This window comes from Triticum urartu, chromosome 3 (assembly GCF_003073215.2).
Source record: "Triticum urartu cultivar G1812 chromosome 3, Tu2.1, whole genome shotgun sequence".
NCBI lineage: Eukaryota > Viridiplantae > Streptophyta > Magnoliopsida > Poales > Poaceae > Triticum > Triticum urartu.
In genome coordinates this window covers 590291855-590317809 of record NC_053024.1, presented here as the reverse complement: position 1 = coordinate 590317809, position 25955 = coordinate 590291855, and the positions used below count along the sequence as shown (strand labels likewise).

Here is a 25955-nt window from a genome sequence, read left to right as displayed (position 1 = left end):
CACCCCCGATGCCTACACGGGGCCGCAAGAGAGGTGGTACTTCATATCTCCTCAACTTTTTGATCTCAACCAGAAAATAGATCTTAACTTGGTTACTCTACTTTTTTTAGAATGGTTACTCTACTTTCTTTTCAGCTCTTAGAATTTAATTAATTTAGTTCTTAGTTCGAAGCAAACAATGGATGCTAAATATCGTTTCTCCGGTTTGCAGCTTCAAATCTGCCATGGCACGGCCATAATACGGTTTAATTGATCATGCTTAGGGTTTAATTGATCATGTTGGTTCCGTGGTGGTTTCTTTAATAGAAATCAGAGGGGAAACCCTCTTTTGCTAAAAAAATATGCTTAGAGTTTCCCCCTTTTATGATCACTATACGATCAGAATACGTGCTTCGTGTCATAATAACACTGCTCCACCCATCAAGCTAAACAAGCTTAGTTGTTCAAATACGAATCTGATATTATTAAAACAGAGTTTTTTAATTGGTAAGCTAAATGTTCCTAAATTAGTTTTGAAAATGCATGTTCGCCGCTCGGGTGTGTATCTCTACAGAGTGCCCACGGTGGGCCGGCCCACCCTGGGATTTTGGGTCGTCCTAGGCCCCGATTCCCCTCTGTTCTGCTGCGTGCTTCCGATCACTACTCGCCGCCTGCCTCGCCGGTGACTTGCTGTCCCCGGACGACATGACTCTAGGAGGAGACGCCGGACTAACAGGAGGCCAGGAGCTGCTCGCCCAACAGCGTCACCGCTGCCCGGGCGCGCCGCCGTGCCTACCTTCCCAGTCCATTCAGGGCTCAGGCGTGCAGCACCCACCAAGCCAACCCGATTTATCCTGAGATACGTCCTCAACACTCAGCAGCCACTCCTCATCACCCATTTTCTAATTGATTCATTACTCATTAGGCAGGACTGTCGTTAGGGTTTGTTGTGTGCTCAGTGCTACCTACACTTAATGGTTCAGATGTATTTCGGTAATCTTTAGTACCTCTAAAGTTCATAGGGTTTTCAAAATTCCGGCCCTCGGAATAGAAACTAGTCATTTTGGGTTGTTGGTCGTAGTGACATTGACCCAGATTACTACTGCAAGCCAGGTTTGATGACAATTTTACTTGTATTTCTTACTCATTCGATATAATATCCAATTATTCACGTCGATTAGCCGCAAACAATGAGTGCTAGACAAACTTCTTCATTCAGATTTTGGACGGTCTCTTACTACAGTTACAATTATGCATACTTGTCCTACTAAGCTCACAAGTAAATGATTGATTCACTACTTGCCTTGTCATATTTGTTGTCAATATTCTTTTAGGGTGGACCACCCTGTTTCTAAATACTGGAACCGTAGACATGAGTGAATAGTATTTCTCTATGTGATCTCTTCCATCATGTGTGGGTAACGAACACTGCATTGTATAGAAAGAAAGTGTCATTTCCAGCTTTTACATAGGTTTCGATCTTTTACATGGAATACAATCTGCCTACTTGCTTTGTGTCGCACTACCAACACTCCACCCTTGAAGCTAAACATTACGCCACTCATAATTGCTTAGTTTATTTGTTCAAATACGAATTTCATATGATTCTAATGTTCCTACCTCAGTTTTGAAATGCGTGCCTGCCTATTATAGAGACATAAGGGGTTTGTATTTCTGTGTGTGGTCTTGTCAGCACGGTTGGGGAGGTGAACTTTGCATATGCAGGGTTTTATAGGGAGACACTCTCCGAGTTGAATCCGCAATGCATTCCATAGATAATCTGACTACTTTTTATGTTTTCATGAATCTCAGATTCTGAACAGCATCATAATGATTATGAGCTTGCGCGCATGAAAAGAATAAAGTAGAACAATGCCATGGCTATCAAACTTGGCATTAAGGGACTGAAATCAAGTCTGGAAGCAATGCAATGCAAACACTCTCCACCTACAGATTCATGCTCAGAATATGATCCTAACAGTGATTCTGAGCTAGAGGGGGACCTAAGTCAATGTAGCTCCCTAGTGGAGGAGTCAGAGGAAGATGCCCTATCTTATTCACCCATCAAGGTACTTGCTCTAACTTTCCAAGGTTACATTGCTCGCACATATCTTGCAACTGATGTTTTGCATTGCTTCTACTTTGTTGAACTACCATTAGCTTAGTTTACACATCGTGTATGTGAATACGCCCTGCCTATCCATTTTCAATACATATTCCATCTGTCATCATACCATATTTATCTATTCAAATGATGTTCTTGTGTATCAAACGTTCAAAAGGAAGAGGGCGATTGCTGATCGTGGAGGAGCACAAGCAAAGTATTTGGAAAAGGTAGTGGCACCTGATAAATCAAATAGCCCATTAGGTGTAGTTGCAATATCACCTGACCGACAAAATACCCCAACTCTAGCAGACTCTAGCCCTACTACACTGGTCATTTCTGATGCCCCAACTCAGCAGACCCCAACTGCAGCAAACAGTATGATTATGCCAGTTGACATAGCACTAGCTGTACGACGCAAAACCCCCATTCCAGCACAGAGTACACCAAATCCAGTTGCCAAATCCCTTTTCGAACCAGAGAGAGCCCCAATTGCAGCAAATAGGACCCCTGTTCCATTTCTTCCTAGTTTAGAAGACGAAGCTTATGTTGTTGTCAGGAACTTTGTGCGCATCTTTCCTTCATGGAAAGATTATACCGCAGACACAGAACAATTTCCAGTCTTCCTCCGCAACTTACGCATAAGTAATGTACTAATGTTATTCATGGTCATTACTGCATATGTTTCTGCTGACAGAAGACACAAGATTTCATTCTTTTAAATAGGCGAGGAGCAAACTGGATTGTGATGATGAGCAAGGGTTGGTTGCACTTTTCAATCACTCGTTGATGAAGTATCGTTCCTACCTGAGGCAAGCGCACTTTGATGGCAAGCCTCTGAACGAAATTTCTGTAAAGTCTCCGGTGCTACATTTATCCGATGGTGACTGGAATAATCTTGTTACACATTGGTCTCGGCTACAGCGTAAGGTACTGTCTATGATATCACATCACAATTTGAACTACATTTCTGCATTTGCCTTAATGTCTCACTTGTACGAAAACTGTTAGCAGAAGAACATTCGTTCTCATGGTACCACAAAATCTCGCAACTATACTGCACACTGCATTGCTCTCGTGAGTACATCTTGCCCTGTATGACCATACTTACTTTCATAGTTGTTTGATTATGTAGCATCACTGCACATGTTAGCCTCGTAATCGTCCATTTGGTGGACATAATAAGATCCGTATGGACTCTTACATAAATTTAGAATCAACCCAATGCTTTTGAAGAGTTTTAGCTCTGCAGTCCTCTTGTAAGGACTGAACATGGTCTATCACTGTACTTACATTAACAGCTACTCCCTCCGTCCCATAATATAAGAACGTTTTGTACAGTACACCAGTGTTCAAAACACTCTTGTATTATGGGAAGAGGGATTGGATCATTTTGTAGCATTCTGCATCTTATCTCCCTCGCCCACCATTTACTAAAAAAGATCAGATCTATATTTAATCTTACCAACAAGTAGAATACACATACAATGCCAGTGCAGAAGTGTAGCCCATTGCTATTGTCAGTACATTTTGTCCTGTAATGCTTGTACTTCCAGGGATTGGTAGTTGATTATGTAGCATCAATCTGCATCTTATCTTCATTATCCTCTATCCCTTCCAGTATTATCATATCTATAATTACTCTCTACAAAATGTAGAGTACATGCAATGCTTATGAAGAAGATTATGTGCTGAAATTCTTGAGTTATCCTTCCCTTGACATGGAGAAGGGCATTATAAAGTCGGTGTTAACTGTTAATGTAAGTCAGTCCTTCTAAAGCCATTATCCTCAACTGCTGTTTAATTTGCTCATACTCCCTATTGTTTATTGCTGTTTAGTTTGCTGTTTCTACCAAAATGCATGTTCGTAAGAACCGTAAGTTCTAAGTTTTACTTGTAAAACCAAATTCCTTATTCATACCATGCACATTACTTAATACTCCCTATATGTATGCTTGTTTTTGTGGATCTATAATCCAGTGTGTGGTGAAGCAGCCCACGTTTGCACCTTGTCATCTCCTGTTTTATCTTACTGATGTGGCTGATGATATGAACAACATGCCATGCACATTATCCAAAATATATACAATGATTTTCTTTGCCCAACATCTATGCTTGTTATGTTGACATGGTAATCCAGTAGTGTGGTGAAGCTCCCCGCATTATGAACAATGCCAAATTATGCTATTGATATTTTGAACTTACTCTTTATTTTCTAATTTGAAATTGGATAGAATTGACAGAAGAGTTATCATCTTTGTTTATACACGTGCAAAACTTGTCATCTCTCTGCTTTGTTTCAGGGTGATATGCCTGATGGCATGCACAAGTCTGCTGAAGGCTGTGAGACAAACCCAACATATATTGCAGCAAAGAAGGCAAAACATCTTGAAGATAGCGAGACAACCCCAAAGTCTTGTCTTGATGCAGTGTTCAAGTTACTTGAGACTAACAGTCAGACAAGCTCACAGAATTCGTTGTCTGGATCAGTTCAACTTCTTCAGTCCCAAGTTCTAGCAGAAAGGCATTCTGCAACTCAACTTCGACTTGAAGTCCTATCTCTAAGGAAGATTGCGGAGAACACCAATGAGAACCTCATCGCTAAACAGCTACACCTAGAAGTTATGACCGACATGCTAGGCCGGTCTCACAGCCTTGCTCAGCAGCTTGCGCAGCAGTTCCCCCGCAAGGCTAACCTTTCTTGAACTGTCTTGGAAGTGGTCTCGGTTCAGTATTATTTTGTTACGCTGCAATGGTGCCCAGTTTTTGTAATCTGCTTCTTCGTTGCGCTTTATGATCACTGGTGGCGAACTTCGATGCCTAGTGGATGTAATATACCTTAAATCCTTTATTGTATAGTGTAGGTTTATTCTTAGTTACTATGTCGTAATTTCTTTATTGTATAGAGTAGGTTTGTTCTTAATTCCTACTAGTTACTGTCATCATTTGCTATCTGAAAAAAATCAGATGTAGTCGACCGGACCGAAACATTCGACTCTAACGGGCCAGGTTTTTAGCAGGCCACAATTGGGCCGGCCTGCGTCTTTCTTGGGCCCGAATGATTGGGACCTTCACACATTGCGCCAGGCCCAAACTTACACCGGCCTATATTTTAGTTGGGCCTTTTGTCGACCCAGCACTTGGTTTGGCCCAGGTAGCGTTGGGCCATTAACAGGCCGAATATTGTACTGGCCTGTTACGGCCAAGATGAAACCACGAGCCTTTAGCAGGCCAAAATGCATGTTGGGCCTCAATTTTCACTATTCGTCGACGGGCCTTCAGCAGGCCGAAATGTAGACCGGGCCGTTTTGGGCCCAGTTAGCTCACGGGCCATTACCAGGCCGAAACATATTTTGGGCCTTAGTTGGCCCACTAATATCATGGGCCTTTAAGAGGCCGAAGCTTAGCACAGGCATCAACGGGCCGAATTATGCGACAGGCCTTTAACAGGCCCAAAGTCACATTGGGCTTAACTGTTGCCACCTTTAGCACGGGCCGTTAGTGGGCCCGATGTCCCGTCGGACCATATATGGCACATGGGCAGCACGGGCCATTCCCAGGCCGAAAGTCACACCAGGCTGAAATGGGCCCATGTCTACATCAGGCCTCTAACAGGCCGAAAGTCACTGGGCTGTAGTTGGGCCCAAATATTCGGCGAACAATTAACGGGCCAGATCTGGCTTCGGGCCGCAAATGGGCCCAAATATTGGGCGAATAATTAACAGGCCAGATCTGGCTTCGGGCCATAAATGGGCCTTTATTAAGAAGACCGTTATTGGGCTGGCCCACTAGTACCTGATTAAGTTCTACGGGCTTTTGACTGGGCCGGCCTATTTAACCTATATGGGCCTCTGTTGGGCCCAGCCCCGTGTCGATGTATCATAGGCATGTCTCCTCCAATGGACGAGCTGACAGGTGTTCCCTTCGGCCAATCAGAATTTTACACGTGGAAATTTCCCATTGGTCAGGGCTGTTAATGGGTTATCGGATTCAAAATCCGACCCGATAGCTTAACGGCGTTCCGTTACGGTGGATGCCACGTGTCGGTCACCCTTAACGAAAGCACTTCTGTGATGCGCGATTTATCGTCATGGAAGTGGACACTTCCGTGATGATAATTTTGGTAATGTCATGGAACACTTCTACGACAGCACATGTATGACTATCTTGATTCTGTCATAAATTTGTCATGGATGTACATGCATGACAAAAAACGCGACCAGCTGTGACAAACACGTATCATCACGGAAGTGTATTTTTTTTGTAGTGCTCGTGGGCCCCTCGTGGCTCCCCTGACGTATTTCTTCCGCCTATATATATCCGTATACCCTAAAACGATCGGGGAACAGAATAGATCGGGAGTTCCGCCGCCGCAAGCCTCTGTAGCCACCAAAAACCAATCGGGACCTGTTCTGGCACCCTACCGGAGGGGGGAACCCTCACTGGTGGCCATCTTCATCATCCCGGCGCTCTCCATGATGAGGAGGGAGTAGTTCACCCTCGGGGCTGAGGGTATGTACCAGTAGCTATGTGTTTGATCTCTCTCTCTCTCTCGTGTTCTTGAGGTGATACGATCTTGATGTATCGCGAGCTTTGCTATTATAGTTGGATCTTATGATGTTTCTCCCCCTCTACTCTCTTGTAATGGATTGGGTTTTCCCTTTGAAGTTATCTTATCGGATTGAGTCTTTAAGGATTTGAGAACACTTGATGTATGTCTTGCCGTGCGTATCTGTGGTGACAATGGGATATCACGTGATTCACTTGATGTATGTTTTGGTGATCAACTTGCGGGTTCCGCCCATGAACCTATGCATAGGGGTTGGCACACGTTTTCGTCTTGATTCTTTGGTAGAAACTTTGGGGCACTCTTTGAGGTTCTATGTGTTGGTTGAATAGATGACTCTGAGATTGTGTGATGCATATCGTATAATCATACCCACGGATACTTGAGGTGACATTAGAGTATCTAGGTGACATTAGGGTTTTGGTTGATGTGTGTCTTAAGGTGTTATTTTACTACGAACTCTAGGGCTGTTTGTGACACTTATAGGAATAGCCCAATGGATTGATCGGAAAGAATAACTTTGAGGTGGTTTCGTACCCTACCATAATCTCTTCGTTTGTTCTCCGCTATCAGTGACTTTGGAGTGACTCTTTGTTGCATGTTGAGGAATAGTTATATGATCCAACTATGTTATTATTGTTGAGAGAACTTGCACTAGTGAAAGTATGAACCCTAGGCCTTGTTTCCTAGCATTGCAATACCGTTTATGCTCACTTTTATCGCTTGCTACCTTGCTGTTTTTATATTTTTCAGATTACAAAAACCTATATCTACCATCCATATTGCACTTGTATCATCATCTCTTCGCCGAACTAGTGCACCTATACAACTTACCATTGTATTGGGTGTGTTGGGGACACAAGAGACTCTTTGTTATTTGGTTGCAGGGTTGTTTGAGAGAGACCATCTTCATCCTACGCCTCCCACGGATTGATAAACCTTAGGTCATCCACTTGAGGAAATTTGCTACTGTCCTACAAACCTCTGCACTTGGAGGCCCAACAACGTCTACAAGAAGAAGGTTGCGTAGTAGACATCAGAGGCCCGACAGAATAAGTGCCAAAACAAAGTGTTCTTAGTTAGACGCCCGCCCGTTGCCATGGGCTACAACACACGCACGAGTTTCTAGAACTACTTCTTTAGAATTTGTAATATTGTCCAATACCATGTTGTCATATGGTAATTTTATTATCTGCCCCAAAAATCAACATGCTGGCGTTTAAGCAGAAGGGCATTCAATCAACTAGGAACTAATGGTAACAAATAAATATCAGCGATATAGTTCATTCCTTTGCAAATTTGTGAAGTAGCAGCACATCACATCACATAAATCACAAGGCTGCAAAAAAGATAGGGTTGCAACATTACTGATTACCAAGAAATCAATAGCTGGATGACAGATGTGGAGGCACGATGATGCGGTTCTCACTGCTTGCACAATGTCTGGACAACACATAATCGACAAGCACAACTTTCGCCCATAGGACCATTCATCTCCATCATCTCGCACACTGAATCAACATAGCGCAACCTTAGACTGAAGGATCATTCGTCTCCTTCATTCCCTTGTCGGTTGGAGCAGCCATTGGGAATGGAGGAGAGGGACCCAGCACTCCACATCCAGAAACTCAAGGGACTCGAGACATGGCCCTCTTGAGCCTCCTATAAGCAGCCACCAATTTACATAACAAAAAGCAGTAAAAATTCACACTGTAAGAAACAACGGTGTTAAGCATTGAACTCACTTCCTCATGAACTGGAGTGAGGCAACTATATTCAACACCTCTTAGAATAAATGATGATCCAAAGTTCCAAACTCATCAACATTGTTAGACTGTCAGGCCATCCGAGTTCATGATATTAGGAATCCCCTTTGACTTTGAGTGCATCTGCAATTGTTGGAAACCACGATAAAAATAGTGACATTCCATTGAACATGCCGGCGGAAAATCATTGCCAGATGGTACCAGGATATAAATCGCTTGGGCTCGTCGAAGATGACAATAAAGCAGCCAGGCCACCGACCTTCTCTATCATCTTCTCGCACAGTCGCAAACCACCACGGATGCCCATGATGAACAAGGATGAAGCATAGGAGCAAGTAGATTGAATGGGAAACAAGGCAGAGTTTTACTCATGTTTAGACCCTCGTAAAAGAGGTAATATCCTACTCCTGCTCGCGTGTATTGATTTGTGTACATGGGTTACAAGGATTGAGGCATTGAGCAATATCTTTGTGATTCTGTACCTAGTTGATCTAGCCTCGACTTATATCGGTAACGGGGTTTAGGGTTACATGTTCTAACTTCTAAGTCTGTTAGAGGAGTCCTCATGGACCATGGCCCAGGCCAATCGTCCCATGGCATAACCGACCTAGGAGGCCCCAGGACGACCTACTTGGGCGGATTCCGATAAGGTGAGGCGCCCTTGGGCCATAACAACATCAAGCCTATTGTTATGCGTGGCTACTCCCTTTTTCTTGCTCAACGCCGAGTTGGTGGCGTTCTCGCTCCTCTCTCTATCATCGTTTGTATTTTGATTTGCTTTGTAATTTAAGAAGGTTTTCTCACCAACTTATGTTGGATTGGCCATTTGGGTTATAAAGTAGGGCAAAAGCCTAATTCGAGATATGTCATTGGATGGTTAGAAGGACAGTGGTATCTCCAGTCCACTAGAATTCAAGTCTTAGACTTGACACCGGTGCTTGCATTTTTCTGAATTTATTTCCGGCCTTCCAGTGATGTGCGTTCAGTGGAGGAGATGTTCCCGTCGACTAGAAGGCGACTGTGACGACTTCGTCAATTTCAAGATGATGTGTCGATTCAGTCTCTCGGAGGTGCTTATAGGGGTAGGGATGTGCGTGCGTTCATGGGGGTAAGTGTATGTCCGTATGTATGAGTGTCGGCGTCTGTACTGTGTTAAAAAAAACTAGTTAGATCACCATCGATTTTTTTAGTGGTTTCTTTTTGTTTCCGCCCAAAGGGAAGCTAACTTTTTTCGCCAGTTTAAGGCCCAGTAAGTTCTGCAATAGAGGCCAACGAATAGATTGCCCAGACCCAATAGGCATATAGGCTTCTAAACCCTCACCACGGCATTTCCTATTTGGCGCCACAGGCGCCAGTTAACGTGCATTTTGTTAACTGTAGTCCGTGGCGTCCGTAAATGGGCCAGCCCATCTAGGGGCCGATTGATGATTTTTTTTTTTTGAAAATTCTGTGAACTTTTTTGAGATTAATGAACTTTTTTGGATATTGATGAACTTTTTCGAAATTTAATGAACATTTGTCTTGAAAATGGATGAACTTTTTTTGATTTATGAACTTTTTTTCAGTTGCATGAACTTTTTCTAAAAATACATGATTTTTTTTCAATTTCTACAAACTTTTTTCAAATTTAATGAACTTTTGCTAAATTGCATGAACTTTTTTTCAATTTGAATGAGCTTTTTTCAAATTGATGAACTTTTCAAAAATTTATGAACCTTTTTTAAAGATGTGAACGTATTTTTTTCAAATGGATGAACTTTTTTCTTTAAATCTGTAAACGATTCTTCATTTCATATTTTTAGTTTCGTTGAGGCAGCACGCTAGTGGGCCGACTCATGCTAGCAGCGCTGCAGGCGCCGGCTCGTTAACGGGCGCCTGCAGCGCTGTATAGGAGCTCCCCCTCGCCACACCCATAGGCTAATTAGATTTGCTTTTTCTCTTTCTCCCGGTAGACATTTGTGGTTGGGAGCTCCTCATGATGTGAACTCCATTCCTGTAAGAGGCAAGAGCACTGCAGACCCACAAACTTGCAATGAATGTAATAGTTTAGTCCGCAAACTTGCAAAAGGTGATCACCTCATTCCTAAACTTGCAATGTATGTGAAGATTTAGTCCAAGGCCAATCAAAAGTTGACAAATGGCGCCATGATGGCCATGTCGTGGCCACCCGCTCGACCCGACATTTTTATGAAAACCCCCTCCACCTTTATAGAAATCATGAACGTTGTTGCGCTTGCGCCTACATGCCGAGGGCGCTGCTAGCAATTTGGCTAGGATTGGCGGCTGCCATACCTCAAATTCCACCAATAAATATACTGGTATATATATATATATGAGTACTAGTATGTGTGCATCTTGATTATAATTGATAAGGTATTATACGTGTTGAGCCAGCTGAGTTGATTGCTGACTTGCTGATGGTCCTGATGCAATTGCAAGTGGTCTTGCTAGTTACACTCCACGCACAAATCAACACACGTTCGCCGGTTTCAAAACTCTGGAAAGTGGAAATCATTTCGTTGCATGGCCAAATGTGTGCAACAGCAAACAACACGCAGGGAGCGGCAGTGGTCGGCACTGAATCGGGCCATACGAGGACGCAAGCGCGACTGAGCACAAAATGGAATAGAATAAGAAGATCAAGTAATGAATGAAAGTGTTCTAAAAATGTAAAGAATGAAAGTTAATTTAGAGTTGAAATTGAACTTTGAATTTTGAAGCAAATTTTGTTGCCGTCTGCCAAAATAAGCTCAAATATTTTAGGTATCCCCTATTAACAAAACTAATTGATTGGTTTTGAATTTTGATTGTGCTTGTTAAACACAAAGTATTTATATAACTAATATTTAGTGAGCTCTTGCGTAATTACATTATATGTACATGGTTTTCTCCTTCGTAGATATCGCCACACCTAAGAATTATTCCTGCCTCCGTCACTGGCAGTAATTAACACAGTTTCAGTACTAGTTTCAACAATGACATAGTCCAACACATTTTTCTTTGTTGGTGTCCAATCCACATGATGATGTACATCTGAGATTGAGTATCCAGAGCGCCTCAAATGGGTCTTACTCGCATTTGGTGACAGATCCTACTAAACAAGCACAAGATAATGACCATTTTCACATAAATGATGGCAACCCACTTAACATTTACAGATGCGGCCAATTAGTCGATGCTTATTTTTCTCGGGCAATGCATATTTGCTTTTTTTGTGAGAATTGCATATTTGCATTACATCACGCTAGGATGTCGAGCGGGTGAGGACAGTGGTGGTGGTTCATTCGGGTGAAATGTTTCTGATGGTTATATTTAGTTTGTTTCTAGGGAAGGTTATACTTAGTTGTGTGTGTGACCAAACTTGCTGCATCTACACAAAAAACTTGCTTTTTTTTGTTGAGCGGAACACAAAAAACTTGCTGGACAGGTGAGCCGTCTATCTAGAAGGTTGGGCTAACACAACACCAGCGTATGTTGGTAGCGAGGCACGGTCTAGCCTCGCGTCAAGCAGCGCCCGGAACGAGCAAGCAAATTAGGGACCGCAAGCATTGAGCATTTTTTTTAACTTTTTTTCACAGTTTGCTTTAATTTTACCTTTGCTTATAATTATAAATATATCTATTCTGAAAATCAATTTACATACATAATTGAAAAATGTTAGTCGTGCATTTAAAAATGTTAACATGTATAAAAAATATTTCTAATGTATACAAAAAATGTACAATGTCCGTGGAAAAATGTAGACATCAAAATATATATATGAGAAAAAAGATAATCATGTATTTTAAAAAATTAGGTCTGCATACAAATATATTTCAGGTGAATAAAAAAGGTACAATATGTATAAAAAAGTAGACATCTAAACATATATATGAGCGTGTTACCTGTAATAAGTTTTTTTGGCAGCTACTTTAGGTTATGGCTAAGAGTTGTGAATCATCCTTGATGTGGACTTTCGCCTAGGCTTTTATAATAAAAATTTCGGGAAAGGGGCTCTTTGATTAAAAAATATAGATATGAAAAAAATATACCGTGTGTGATTTTCATAAAGGTGGAGGGGTATTTCATAAAAACACCGGGCCGAGCGGGTGTGCTACAACGCGTTCAGCGTGGCGCCATTTGTCAATTTTTGATTGGCTTTGAACTAAATCTTCACATATATTGCAAGCTTAGAAATAAAATGATCATTTTTTATAAATTTGTGGACTAAATCATCACATTCATTATAAGTTCATGGGTCTATAGTGCTCTTGCCTCTTCACGTAAACCTTACCAATATTCAATAAAGCCTAGATGCTTTTCGCTAAAAAAAAACACACCCTTGTGCGAGATTCCATTTCCACTTCTCGCCCGAAACCCCAGCCGTGGCGATCGCCGCGGATTCCACCGCCGAGCAAGCCCCGAACCCTGCTCCCCACGAGCCTTCGGACGAGCCCCGCAAGGCTCCCGACCAGCCCGACCGTGGCGAGGACAATGGGGTCGACTTCGACGAGGAGGACGATCCAGAGGAGCTGGACGGGCCGGCGGCGTACAAGGAGAAGGTGAAGGCCGTCTTCCGTCGCCTGCACGCCGAGCCCGTCCGCATCCGCGTCCACGACGTCATCATCAGGGGCAATTTCAAGACTCGCGGCTCCCTCATCGAGGCGGAGGTCGGCGACCTGCTCCGCTCTCCCGGTACCGTGCAGGGCCTGGTGCGCGCCTCCAGCCATGCCAACGCGCTGCTGCGCCGTCTCGACGTGTTCGACTCCGTCTCCATCACCCTCGACGCCGGTCCGCCGGGGTTCCCCGGTACTGCGAACGTCACCATCCAAGTCGTGGAGGCGGCCAGACCCTACAATCGTGGCATCTTCTTCTTCCCCAAGAAAGAGGTGAAGATCTCTGTAAAATTGCAACGCAAGTTCCTTCAGTTTGTTATTTCTTCCGTTAGTGATGTGTTGGTCAGATGAAGTGGTGCTGAATTAGTTTGGATTCGTTACTGCTACTATGTGTGTAATTTAATTATTGCATTGCTGGCATGTTCTAAACCAAGGATGCTCAAAAGTGGCCACTTTTTTAGCTACATTACCCGACTGTTGGTAGAATTAGAGGTAACACTAATCAGTAGTCATGTGCTGTTATTCATTGTATGAATAGGAAAATTTTAATGCTTGGAGTCTTACTTTGGTTGCTTTGGTGCGTTCGTTTATCACCTAAGTTAGCATCCGCCCTCTCGAATGAATACATCTATTTATCTTAATAATTTTGTAGGATTTGTATAGATTATCAGACACAACCATTTGGTGGTGTGGCTACACTCAATTCTTCATCGCTATTTGAGAACACTCAATTGGTTACCATTTTATTATCTTGAGTGAAGCATACAACTGTGAACCATCTCTTATCCACGAAAACCACTTAACTATTGTCGATAAGGAAACATATATTTTGACGGTTGATCTACATCATAGTAAATACACCGTATTACGTGACGCCATTCTAGTCAGAAAACAGAACCATGCAAACATCTTATTATTTGGGTAAAATAGGTAAATTGGTTTGTTAGGTGACGTCATTCTAATGTCTAGTATACACTTAGTGTTAACAACATAAGAGCAGAAGATTGCATTGGAGGTCTTGAGTAATACGTGCCTTCTTTTTTAACTGCATTCAGTATCTGAAATGTTTTCGGGAATGATGCTTATATTATATTCAGGTAATATCATGGCCAGTTGAAGGATGGTTCATGTTGAAGAACCTATTTGGTTACGGGGACATGTGGGATGTTTCAGGGGAATATGGTTGGGATCAGTCATCAAAGATAGACATTGGAGTGTACCTGCCAAGATTGAAATCAATACCAACACCTTTGACGGCTCGGGCATCAATCCTTTCCGAAGATTGGCTGAAGTTTTCATCATACAAGGAGCGTCTTCTTGGCCTTAAGTTTGGTTTGCTTTCAACCTGGCACCATAACTTGTCTTATGATCTGGCATGGCGTACCTTAACTGATCCCTCACAAATGGCATCAGAATCCATAAGGAGGCAGCTAGGCCACAATCTGCTTTCTGCACTGAGTTATGCATATAAAATAGATAAAAGAGATTCAGAATTCCGGCCAACAAAAGGATATGCATTTGTCTCAACTTCTCAAGTTGGTGGTCTATGGAAAAATGGATTACGATTCTTCCGCCAGGTTCTTATGCAACTAACTTCTCGTGGTTAATCTTCCATGCAAAATTTATGCCTACTTTACCCTCATTGCATTTTTGCTTTCTATGTCAATCATTGAAGGGGAGCCTTGGCGCAGCGGTAAAGCTGTTGCCTTGTGACCATGAGGTCACGGGTTCGAATCCTTGAAACAGTCTCTTGCAGAAATGCAAGAAAAGGCTGCGTACGGAAGACCCAAAGTGGTCGGACCCTTCCCCGGACCCTCCGCAAGCGGGAGCTATGTGCACCGGGCTGCCCTTTTTAATATGTCAAACATTCAGTACCTACTGTTTATCTGCTTTGGGTCGGGAGCTACGTGCACTGGGCTGCCCTTTTTAATATGTCAAACATTCAGTACCTACTGTTTATCTGCTTTGTATTAGCTGCACTGTTAAGTAACCTGTGAAATAAATCAAGGAAAAAGAAGCCTAGGTGTTAATTGTGTGTTTTACCACTGCCTAGCGATTATATCACCTAAGCGCACACTTGAGCGTTTTGTTTTTCACCAAGTAACGCGCCAAATCCAGGAATGTGCTTTGTACCAGCATTACCATTTCATTAGAATACACTGTTAGATCGAATAATCCAAGAGTGATGGAGACCCTTACCACAATCAATAAGTAATTTCTTGTGAAACCATAGGAAGATGGATGTACAAAAGAGTGACTGTGCAAGGCCCCAGTATTTAATGCAAGTAATATCTGTTCTCTTTGGTTTTAATAAATTCCGTATGTCAGTGGAAATCTAGAATATATTGCAATTGACCATGTTACCAAAAACTCTCATTGTTTGTGAGTGACTTGTTTGTGGGGAGATTACCAGTGGAAAATAACTGTAAGTTCAATAAGAGATAGATATCAAAACTTAGCATGATCTTAACTGAATAATTTGGCATTGAACTATTTGGAAGGAATGTTCTAATGGATCACGGTCCTGAAGACAACTTTCAAATTCTTCCTCACACTTATAGCTTCACATCCCAATAGCGAACATAACCAACCATCCGAGGTCATATTATTTGAAATTAAGCCATCGGAAGTCATATTATTCTTCCTCACACGTACAGTAACTTCACATTCCAGTAGAGAACATAATCAATCATCCGAGGTCAAATTATTAGCACTTGAGCCATCAAATTAGTCAACTATCTGATGACTGTGCGAAGGGCAGCTGAGTACTCGCCACCTGGTGGTGGAGCCAAGGTTGGGCCGGGCCCCAGACCAACCTAGGGCGGACATGATAAACAATGTCAAACAAATGCTACCATCGTCCTCAGGATTCCGGTGTTACGACCCAGGCCACGGCCTGGCTTTTGGCTTCAAATAACCTTACCAGTGTCAATATGCAGCAATTACAAGTATTTGAGGTTTCTGGTATCTACTCACGGTTGGATAAATCAGTGTTCAGTTCATCTTTTTGATCTATCATGGATAACTTATGTTGAGTAATGCATTAGAAATCAATGCATTAGGTTACGAAAATCATGTATTAGAGTTTTAGGTACGTAAATTATTGCCATTTTTTCGTCATCAATACGTGTGTTTGGAGATATTTGGTCTGACTTTACGTGACCCAGTTCATGTGGTAAGTTTTGTTTCGATTTGGGAAGATAATTAATTACTATCCTTGGTAGGATATAGAAGAATTATTGCTCATTTGTTGGTAGTGCTCACTGTTTATTGATGAGTTATGTTTACCATGCACAATGTGATTTGAGATTTCTTGGTAGGAGCTCCTTTTGTTCTTTTCACATGAGTGGTGAACATCCAAAACTTGCATCACTCTGTTCTGCTTACCATACGGATTGCCCACTTACCCTGTTGTCCATGAGATTATTTATAATAATTGGCGAGTATTGTCATGAAAGCTGCATATAGTTAAGAGCTACACCTGGGGTGTAGGTTCTTTGATACTCTATATCTCTGTTAAGAGTTCACTGTTGGTGTCTCTGCTATGGATGTTAGTACAGTTCATCAAAGAAGCACCAGTTTCATTATGACTGGCTAATGGTCACATGTTTCTCAAGGACTTGGACTGGAAAGGAGGAGAGTTAATAGGATTAGAAAAGATCTCAGTTTAATAAGGAAAGATCTAATAAGTCTAATTGTATTGTCCTATTAGGACTTACGAGAGGTCAAGGGCCTAATCATCCACTATATAAAGGTGGCATGTATTTATCTACGTTTGAGACAGGCAATAACAGACAATCTACTCGCTCAAAGTTATTCTAGTTTCAAATTATGTCTACCCAGTCACCTGTAGCCATGCTGGCTATCTTCAGCACGGTAGTTATCCATTGCGAATCAAGGTCCACAACAGTCTTGGTCATTTCTCTCATTCTCTTTTGTTGGTTTTGGGTTGTGGCCCTTGGATTGGTGCGTTATAACTATTTTTCATCATAAAGGCGAATATCACCTTATTCGAAGTTCCAGAGAAAGTTGGCGACCTTATGGCCAACCTTAATCAAAGCCATATGAATTGTACGGTTGTGATAGGTGTGGAAGTAGTGGAACCAATCCTTCTAATGCAATGCTACAGCACATTTGAATATGGGTAGCAAAGAGCGCTTGTGCTCCAACTCAGACCAATCAACTTGACACCTGCACATCACCTCCTTGACTCGTACTATCCACTATGAGGACCATGCCTGTTGGCACAATACCCTTGCCTCATGGCTTTGTTATAGATAGTATCTTCTAAATGGAATGAGGCAGAAGGAAGCATCCGAAAAGGATGGAAACCTAGAAGTTTGTAATTTTGTCAAATGAGTTTCCAGATAGAAGCCTTGTGAATATTTTCTCACCAAACATCACTGTTTTCTTTGCTGCAGGGGTTTGATGTTCGCGGCGCTGTTCCATTCAGTTTTTGCAATGCTGCCCTTAATGTTGGCATATCAGCAGGGGTGATTCTACCTTTGAGCAGAGGATTTATGGAATTGCCTTCACCTGTCCCTGATAGATTTTACCTAGGAGGTCTTTCTTCCCCTGTATGCAGCCTTGGTGTGATATCATCTCTGTTGGGTTTCAAAACAAGAGGAGTTGGCCCATCCGAACCACAGAGATCTGTCCCAGGCGAGTCAGTTACGGTCGACGCTGCTGCCTCTACAGGGAGGGATTACTTGGGAGGCGATCTTGCTGTTTCTGCATTTGCTGATCTATCCTTTGATTTGCCCCTAAAGCTGTTCAGAGATAATGGAATTCATGGTCATGCATTTCTTTGTGCTGGAAATCTTGCCAAGTTGTCTGAGGGTGAGTTTAAGAATTTCTCATTCCCTGAGTTTCGGCGCACATTCAGAAGCTCTGCTGGTGTTGGCATTGTCTTTCCAACCTCACTTTTCCGGATGGAGGTATGTTTTGAGATCTCGATCTTTCATTATGCGATCCTTAGTGTTTGTTAGGTGACTAATCCATGCTATTGGGCTTCATTGTTCCAGTTAAATTACTGCCATATCTTGAAGAAACATGAACATGATCATGGAAAGAGTGGAATTCAGTTCAGCTTCTCCTTGGAGTAGATGTTAGAAAGTGGAGCAACATTTTTGACCTGTTGAAGAATATTGCGTCCTATTGCACTGAACCATTTATCTTCGTTGCTGAGTCAGCTGTTTAACAAGTACTCCCTCCGTCTGAAAAAGCTTGTCCCTCAAATGGATGTATCACCAAGTTAGTGCTAGATTCATCCATTTGAAAGACAAGCTAGGGACAAGGTTTCTCAGACGGAGGGAGTAGGAGACTAGTCGATCCGTCATCCGATATATTTGACATCTCGTGGTATGATCGAGAACTGGAAGGGTGTTGGGTGCTGTATTAAATTTATTCGATTTCACGGTGTTGCCATGTTTTGAAGTTGTCTTATTGGCTTGATGATTACGCTGTTGCTTTAAATTGTGATGGTTGATACTGGATAGAATATTACATGTTGTTATGTTGGCAGGAGTTTACATCATGGAGTTGGGAGGCCCTTCTACTTGTATGCATGCTTTTTATTCTGACCATTTTGACTGATATGTGTGTGCTCTATAGAATAGTACGTGTTGTCAAGTGTTGTGTGGTCGAGGTCTGAAGAAAAGCTCCAGTGTCAGGGCGCGCAAACAGCTGGTGAACTGGGCAGAAATCAGTTGCACATCTCATCAGGGTTCTTTGGTTTCTTCGGGGTTTCCTTTTCTTGAAAAAGCTATCTCTTTCTTGATTCCCACACCTCAAATGCACATCATCCCTCCTTGATCTGTTGATTCATCTGATCCACTATGGTCACGGTCACTCTGTTTGCTATTGTTAGCTTTGTATTGTACATTTGCACCACATAGTTGATCATGGTGGAAAACTGCCGACATGCTTGAAAAGTCTGTTCATTCTACACCAAACGACCAACAATTGCAGAAGTTCCAATTTACATGCTATCACTAGATCATGTCGTCGTATGTCGTATCATCTTGGCAGGATCTACAGGTGAGGAAGGGTTGAGTGTCGACGGCCTTCATCGAGACTTCTCAAGTACAGTGGCCAGGTAGGCGTCCAGCTTCTCGTTCTGCTCCCTGGCGACGAACCAGATGCAGATGGGCGGCGTGACGTCGTACCTGGCGAGCAGCGCGTAGGGGATGGAGAAGAGCCCGTCGCCGCAGATGAGCCCGGACGCGAGCACCGGCCCGAACGCCTGCGCGCCGTCCCTGTCCGACCTGGTCCACAGGTAGAGCACCAGGCTGCCGACGCACATGTCGATGGCCACCGCCGGCACCAGAAGGAACGACATGGCCATGCCGGTGACGCTCGGGATGAAGTTCCGCGCGCGCCACTTGTAGTGCACCGCCGCCTCCCGCAGCGCGCACACCGCCAGCGCCAGCACGAAGAAGCCCACGCTCATGCTCAGGCAGTGCCTGGGCAGGTCCAGGTCGCCGACGCCGACCACGGCGATGGCCCGGTAGATCTTGGCCAGCGGCACCTGGTAGATCTTGTTCCCGGCCTCCTCGTAGAAGTGGTGGAACACGGTGAACACGGCCGGGTTGACGACGCAGCCGATGCCGGTCCCGATGACCTGGCTCACGAAGAGCGCCCGCGGCGAGGTGAGCGTCAGGTACCCGGTCTTGAAGTCCGACATGAAGTCGGAGGCGGTGGAGACGACGGACGAGACGACGCCGCAGATGACGAGGCTCCCCACCACCCCGCCGTTGCCGTACCCGATCCACGACGCGAACAGCAGGATCACCAGCTTGCTGTACTGCGCCGCGAAGTTGGTCTCGGCCACGCCCGTGCCGTAGGCGTTGCAGAAGGCCAGCAGCGGCGCGAACACGTACGCCGTCGCCACGTGGTAGTGCCGCACCTGGCCGTAGAGGCGCGGGATGGCGACGGTGGACAGCAGCGCCAGGGCCGCGTAGCCGCCCATGGCCAGGGTGCCCGGGACGTGCTCCCGGAGGAACACCTGCGTCCGGCGCCGGTCGTCGAAGCTGAGCACGTTGCGCGGCACCGCGTTGGCGTCGGAGAAGGACCGCAGCGCCTCCGCCGCCTCCAGCTGGTGGTGCCGCATCGTCTGCAGGGTCCTCACCATGATCACCACCAGCTGGAAGATGCCGTCGCCCAGGATCATGCCTATGGCGCCAAACACCTGAAATTACATTAGCAGTCGGATGGACCGTGCGTGCATGTGCTCCTCGTCGAGATCTGTTGGTCGATCAGAAACTACGTACCTTGTAGCCGTTGATGCCACGCAAACTGCCTTCCTGGAGATCGGCGGCGTACCAGCTCCCCTCTTTGGTTTCGATGTAGGGCCACATGAATCCCCAGGAGACGATGGCCCCGACCAGCATCGAGATGTTTATCAGGTAAGGGCTGATCATCCCGACGCCGACGTATGTCCCGTTCAAATTGAGGTAGAAGCTGCATGCAAGTATCACACAACACAAGTAGCTTTCACTCATCATCTCTAGCATGTAGTTTTCGGTTGGAGTGCGACATGTAGAATGATGGATGGATAAGTTACGTACCCGCGATTGAAGGCGTCGAGCCCAAATGAAGGGAAGAAGGTCATGCCACAATGCGGTCCGCCGGAGTAGAACCATTGGAAGATGGAGATGAGAAAGCTTCCCAGGCACGACTGGATCATCAGAGACACTTGCTTCCTGCGTTATGAAACAGAGGCACTCCAATGCATTACTCAACCCAGCGTTATCTTATCTTGTTGCTTGCTACTGGAGTTGAGCAGGAGCTAGGTTTCATGCATGTGATTTAGTAGCTCCGTACGTGCTTACTTTGCTTGCATGGCTCCGTAAGGGGTATGGAAGCTGTTGATGAGGTGAGCCGTAGCTGAGCCGCTCGGAAACGTCAGCCGGTGCCGGATGATCATCGTCTACACGTTAACCGGCCGGCGGCGCAGTAGGAATGCATCAGAGAGCTATAAGTTAAGGTGCACGTACCGACGTACGGTTCAAGTTTTATCTCATTGGCGCCGCACGTAGGTAGGTACCTTCCTCATGGGGATAATGGCGAGAATTCCGACGAAGCTGATGAGGAAGTAGAAGGCCATAATCCGGGGTAGCGTCGGCTCGCTGACGTTTCTGCCGTGGACCTCGCCGGTGTTGATCTTCTCCGCCGTCCTATGGTCCATGGCGAGCAGGTACGACCCGAACCCTCCTAATCAATTAACAACGCCGCAAACACACGCGAAATCAAGGCACCGGCCGAGCAGAGGAGATTCATGGCCGACGATCGACCGACGTGGCAGGCGAGGCGAGGCGTACCGCTGTAGGTCATGCTGGCGCAGGCGACGACGCAGGTCTGGACGACGACGTTCTCGTGGCGGGTGAAGGGGACGTAGGACACGCCGAGCTTGTCGAGCAGGCGCGTCCACGCCTTGAGGAGGAAGAAGCCCAGCAGGCCAGCGGTGATGTTCAGCGTGGGGACGATCCCCGACGTGAACACCAGGTTCATCATGACGCCGCTGAAGGCCGCGCCCAGGACCAGGCTCGCCACCACGGCGCGCGGCGTCACCTGCTCCGTCCATGGCGGGATGGTCTGCTCCTCGAACGCGCGCTCCGTCGACGGCCCCTCCCGCGGGTCGCCGATCGGCTCCATCGATTATCGCCCCCACGCCTGCGAGCGAGTGCCGGCCTCTATCGCCCAGGTTGTGCATGCATGCATGGATGCATGCAGTTGACTATTTGGGAATGGAGGAGCGACGAACGAACATGAGGGGTACATCGTTTGGCTTCTGCAGTTACTATTATTGACGCCCTAATGGGAGTGGCCTGTTCAAGCAGGGACAGAACCTTCTTCTGTTCTTCATACTCCCGGAACAAAATTATAGAGGGGAGCAATATAGAGAGTGGTTTCCATCGTTCGTGATTGCTCTGAGATCCGGGCTACTTTTTAGGTTGTCAAGATTAACCTGGTTTTAAAATGTTTCGTTCGGTTTTGTCTTGTTTCAATGTGTATCATCATGTTTCGTTGTGCACCAATAAAAAAGAATGCACTTGTTTTGAATCTGGTTTGCTGATACACGGTTATACGCAATGAAACATTGAGATATACTTTGAAACTGAAAGAAACCCCAATGTAACTCTTTGAAACAAGACAAATTCTGAAAACAACAAAAATGTAGCATGAATCTCAAAGCAACCATGGACGACGGATCCATGCACAGTATCCTCTGCACACTAGAATAGCTTTATAGGACTTTTACGTTCGGATTTTAGCAATAGGCAAGAATTATCCTTACTTCACTTTAATGATATACATACATGCATTAGAAATGACTAATTTTTCTTTCACGTCCACTCCTTCCTCTAATTACATGTATATATGCACTAAAAGATAAAAAGTTAATGTCATTCTAGATTCTTTATTTTTTCAAATTTCAAAATGTTTTGTAGCTCAAACCGTCGCTCCGATTGAAAAACCGTCTTCACAAAAAATTTCCTCTCGACGAGATCTTCGAAACTAGATCCCATGTTGATATATTCTGATGACTTTTTTTAGACTAAAAGTTACCACATCTGGGCTATGTAAGTTATCATGTTTGTCATACATAAGTTACCGTGTCATTCACACAAAAGTTTTCAGGGTGTGTTTTCAACAAACTTTTATCTCAGGATCAAAAAGTGATTATGATGTTTGCAGTGAGTTATCAACTTTGTTGTGTATATTACCATGTTGTAGAAAAGTTTTGGGGGTATGTTTTTTAACAATTTTCATTTCCTCGGTCAAAAAATTACAGCAATATTTGTATATGAGTTATCATCTCTCATGTGCGTGTATTATCATGTTGTTTACACATGAGTTATTGAGAGGTATTTTTATCAACATATTTCCCTGGTCAAAAAAAATTACCACGTCTGAGGTATGTTTTCAACAGACTTTTATCCCGGGGTCAAAAGTTACCGTGGTATTTTTAGTGAGTTATCAACTTTATTGTGTATTATCAACGGTTCACCTAAGTATCAGGTATGCAGTGCTTCTATTACAATGATATTCACGCAAACGTTATCGAGGTTATATTTTTCAACAAATTTTCCTCGGGGTCCAAGTTATCATGGTGTTTGTATCTAAGTTATCACGTATATGATGCGTTGTTACCATGATGTTTATACAAAAGTTATCGAGGGATATTTTTGACAAGTTTTTTCCTTTAGGTCAAAGTTGTTGTGGTATTTGTACCTAAGTTATCATATCCGGGATCGTATATTATCATGTTATTTACACGAGAAGTTATCAGTGGTATGTTTTCAATAAAAAAAATTCACGTCAAAATTATCGTGGTGTTTGTATCTAAGTTATCAGGACCGGGAGCCTATATCATGCTATTTACACAAAAAGTTATCAGAGTATGTTTTCAACAACTTTTTTTCATGGGTCAAAGTTATCATGGTGTTTATATCTAAGTTATCACGTCCGGGAACCTATATTACCATATTATTTACACAGATGTTACCGGAGTATGGGTCAAAGTTATCATGGTGTTTATACCTAAGTTATCAAGTCCGCGAGTGTATATTATCATGTTATTAACAAAGAAGTTACCGGTGTTAAGTTTTCAACAACTTCTATCAATGGGTCAAAGTTATCGTGATGTTTGTGCCTAAGTTATCACGTCCAAGATCCTATATTATCATGCTATTTACACAAAAAATTACCGGTGGTATGTTTTTACATTTTTTCCCCGGCTCAAAATTATCTTGGTGTTTGTATCTAAATTAGCAGGTCTACGATGTGTATATTATCATGCGATTTGCAAAAGGTACTAGAGGTGTTTTTCAATAACTTATTCCCCGGGTTAAAATTACCCCTAGGTGTTTGTATGCAAGTTATCAGCTTTGTGGTGCTTAAATTATCATGTTATTCACATAGAAGTTATCGGAGTATGTTTCAACAACTTTTTCCCTAGAGTAAAAGATGTATGTTTGTATGAAAGTTATTATGTGTGCGGTGCGTAAAGTACCATGCTATTTACACATAAGTTATCCGGTTAAGTTTCGACAAGTTTTTTTCCCGGTTCAAAGTAATCTCGTTGTTTGCATGTAACTTATCATGTCCGCGGTGATTAAAATACCATGTTATTTACACATAAGTTACGACTATATTTTCAACAACTTTTTTTTCCTCATGTCAAAAGTTATTGTAACGTTTACTCATCAGTTATCCGGTATATGGTGCATAAATTACCATGCTCTATACAAACGGGGTATCAGGGTATTTTCAGCACTTTTATTTTCATCGGATCAAAAGTTACTATGGTTTTTAATTAACGGCTATTATTGCATAACCTTTATTGCGAGAATTAATTCAAAGACAAAATATAGGATTAAATATTGACGGAATAGGTATCTTGCACATGAGATGTGAGTGTGCTCCAGCATGCATGCACGTGCTAGGAAATGTTAATGCCTAAATTAGTGGAAGCAATTACTAGTGTCTTCAGTATATACGTTTTGTTCAGAAGACTTTTTAAGCTAGAGTAGAAAAGGAAGTTAGCTTGCTTCTAAGCATAACAAAGAGCTAACTCGGGTGGTGGGTAGGTCGCACAACAAGTTCGACATGCTGTGTTCAACTCCCAGTCGGCGCAATAATTTTTTCGATGGCGCGGGTTGAGTGGATCGGTTATCGATCACCTCGCGGGAGAATAACGGCTGGTACGTCGTTCGGATCTGTTCCCAAAATCCGAACGTTCGGCAGTTACATATCTCGTTTCTCTTTATATGAAAATAATAATGCATTGTTTTCTTTTGCGGGGAATAATGCATTGTTGGTGTAATGAAAAAAAAAAATCATAACTTGGCACTATGCAAATCGATGAGATTGCCGAGTGTCCTGCTCCTTGTTGAGTGTCTGCATTCTGTCGGGCACTCAACAAAGGCCCTTCTAAAACTGAGTGCAGTGGAAAAAGCACTCGGCACAAAGCCAACACTCACCATAGTCTTGCCTTTGCCAAGCGCAGACTAGAAAACACAACAAAGAGTCGGGTACTCGGCAAACACATGACACCTCTCCCAGCTCACGGCGGTTGACGGAGGGTTGACAATGTTATCGTGTCTGTCGATACAAGGTTTACATGGGAAACCCAGACACATACAGCAAATAAAAAACAACGGCCAACTTTTGATCGACATTTAAGCCGCACCTGAGGACTGAGTGCTGGACTATAAATTTTCACAAAAAAGAAGGACCATAAATATGTTGTGCACCTTACTGTATCAGCGTGATCTTTTGCATGAACTGGATTCAAAATTTAAACCCTTTTTTGAAAAAAAAATTGAAAAATCCAGCACCCCAAAAAAGGAGCTGGACAGTGGTATCCTTGGCCCGCCAGAGTTCAAGTTCTGGTGCTCGCATTATTCCTGGATGAGGCTTGCTTCGGTAGACCCCCCAACAAAACGTAGAAGGGCAGAATGGGCATACGGAAGAAACGTATGCCCACCTCGTATTGTACGGCTCTGCCGGGCATACGTATACGCGGTTGAAAAAAAAACTACCCATCTGGTCGCCCGCCCGCAAAAACTACCCACGATCTAGGCCCGCCCCCATCTTCTCGCCCGCCCATCTGGTCGCCCGCCCGCCGATCACGGTAGTTCCAAAGTGGCCGATCGCCGCCACCGCGGATCGCCGTCGTCCGAACCCCGTCCGAGGCCACCCTCGCCATCCCAACGTCGCCCGCCGCCGCCCTCGCCGTCCCAACGTCGCCCGTCGCCGCATCTCACAGTCGTCCGACGACGCGGACGTGAAGGGCCCAACGTCTGACACCGCCCTCGCCGCCCGAACCCCGTCCAACACCGCCCTCGCCGTCGCAACGTCGTCCATCGCTGCATCTCACCGTCGTCGTCCTACGCCGGGGACGTGAAGGGCCCGACGTCTGACGCCGCCTCCGCAGC

The 25955-nt window shown here is 44.1% G+C and overlaps 2 protein-coding genes across 2 annotated transcripts; one reads left to right on the top strand and one right to left on the bottom strand.

The window, feature by feature from the left end:
• Positions 1-12735: 12735 nt before the first annotated feature.
• On the top strand, positions 12736-18553 carry LOC125546992 (SAM50-like protein SPAC17C9.06; the record flags this gene model as incomplete). The annotated part of the gene is made up of 4 exons (XM_048711053.1): positions 12736-13284; positions 14109-14588; positions 17433-17948; positions 18036-18553. Coding segments are annotated over 4 exons (1626 nt in total), but the record flags the coding sequence as incomplete, so codon positions are not given.
• A 525-nt stretch (positions 18554-19078) lies between these two features.
• On the bottom strand, positions 19079-21666 carry LOC125548780 (probable metal-nicotianamine transporter YSL18). The gene is made up of 6 exons (XM_048712321.1): positions 21333-21666; positions 21059-21225; positions 20844-20941; positions 20580-20714; positions 20283-20472; positions 19079-20200 (listed from the first exon to the last, which is right to left on the bottom strand). Exons 1-6 carry the CDS (start codon positions 21664-21666, stop codon positions 19079-19081), a joined length of 2046 nt encoding a protein of 681 aa, XP_048568278.1.
• Between the last annotated feature and the right edge of the window lie 4289 nt (positions 21667-25955).

What these genes read in the sequence shown, in the direction of transcription:
- LOC125548780 (XM_048712321.1), bottom strand. Translation starts at nt 21,666, where the DNA reads ATGGAGCCGATCGGCGACCCGCGGGAGGGGCCGTCGACGGAGCGCGCG. An exon ending in CGCCAGCATGACCTACAGCG is followed by an intron (nt 21,226 to 21,332) that starts GTACGCCTCGCC and finishes TTAATTGATTAG; the next exon opens with GAGGGTTCGGGTCGTACCTG. An exon ending in GTGGCATCAACGGCTACAAG is followed by an intron (nt 20,201 to 20,282) that starts GTACGTAGTTTC and finishes ATGTAATTTCAG; the next exon opens with GTGTTTGGCGCCATAGGCAT.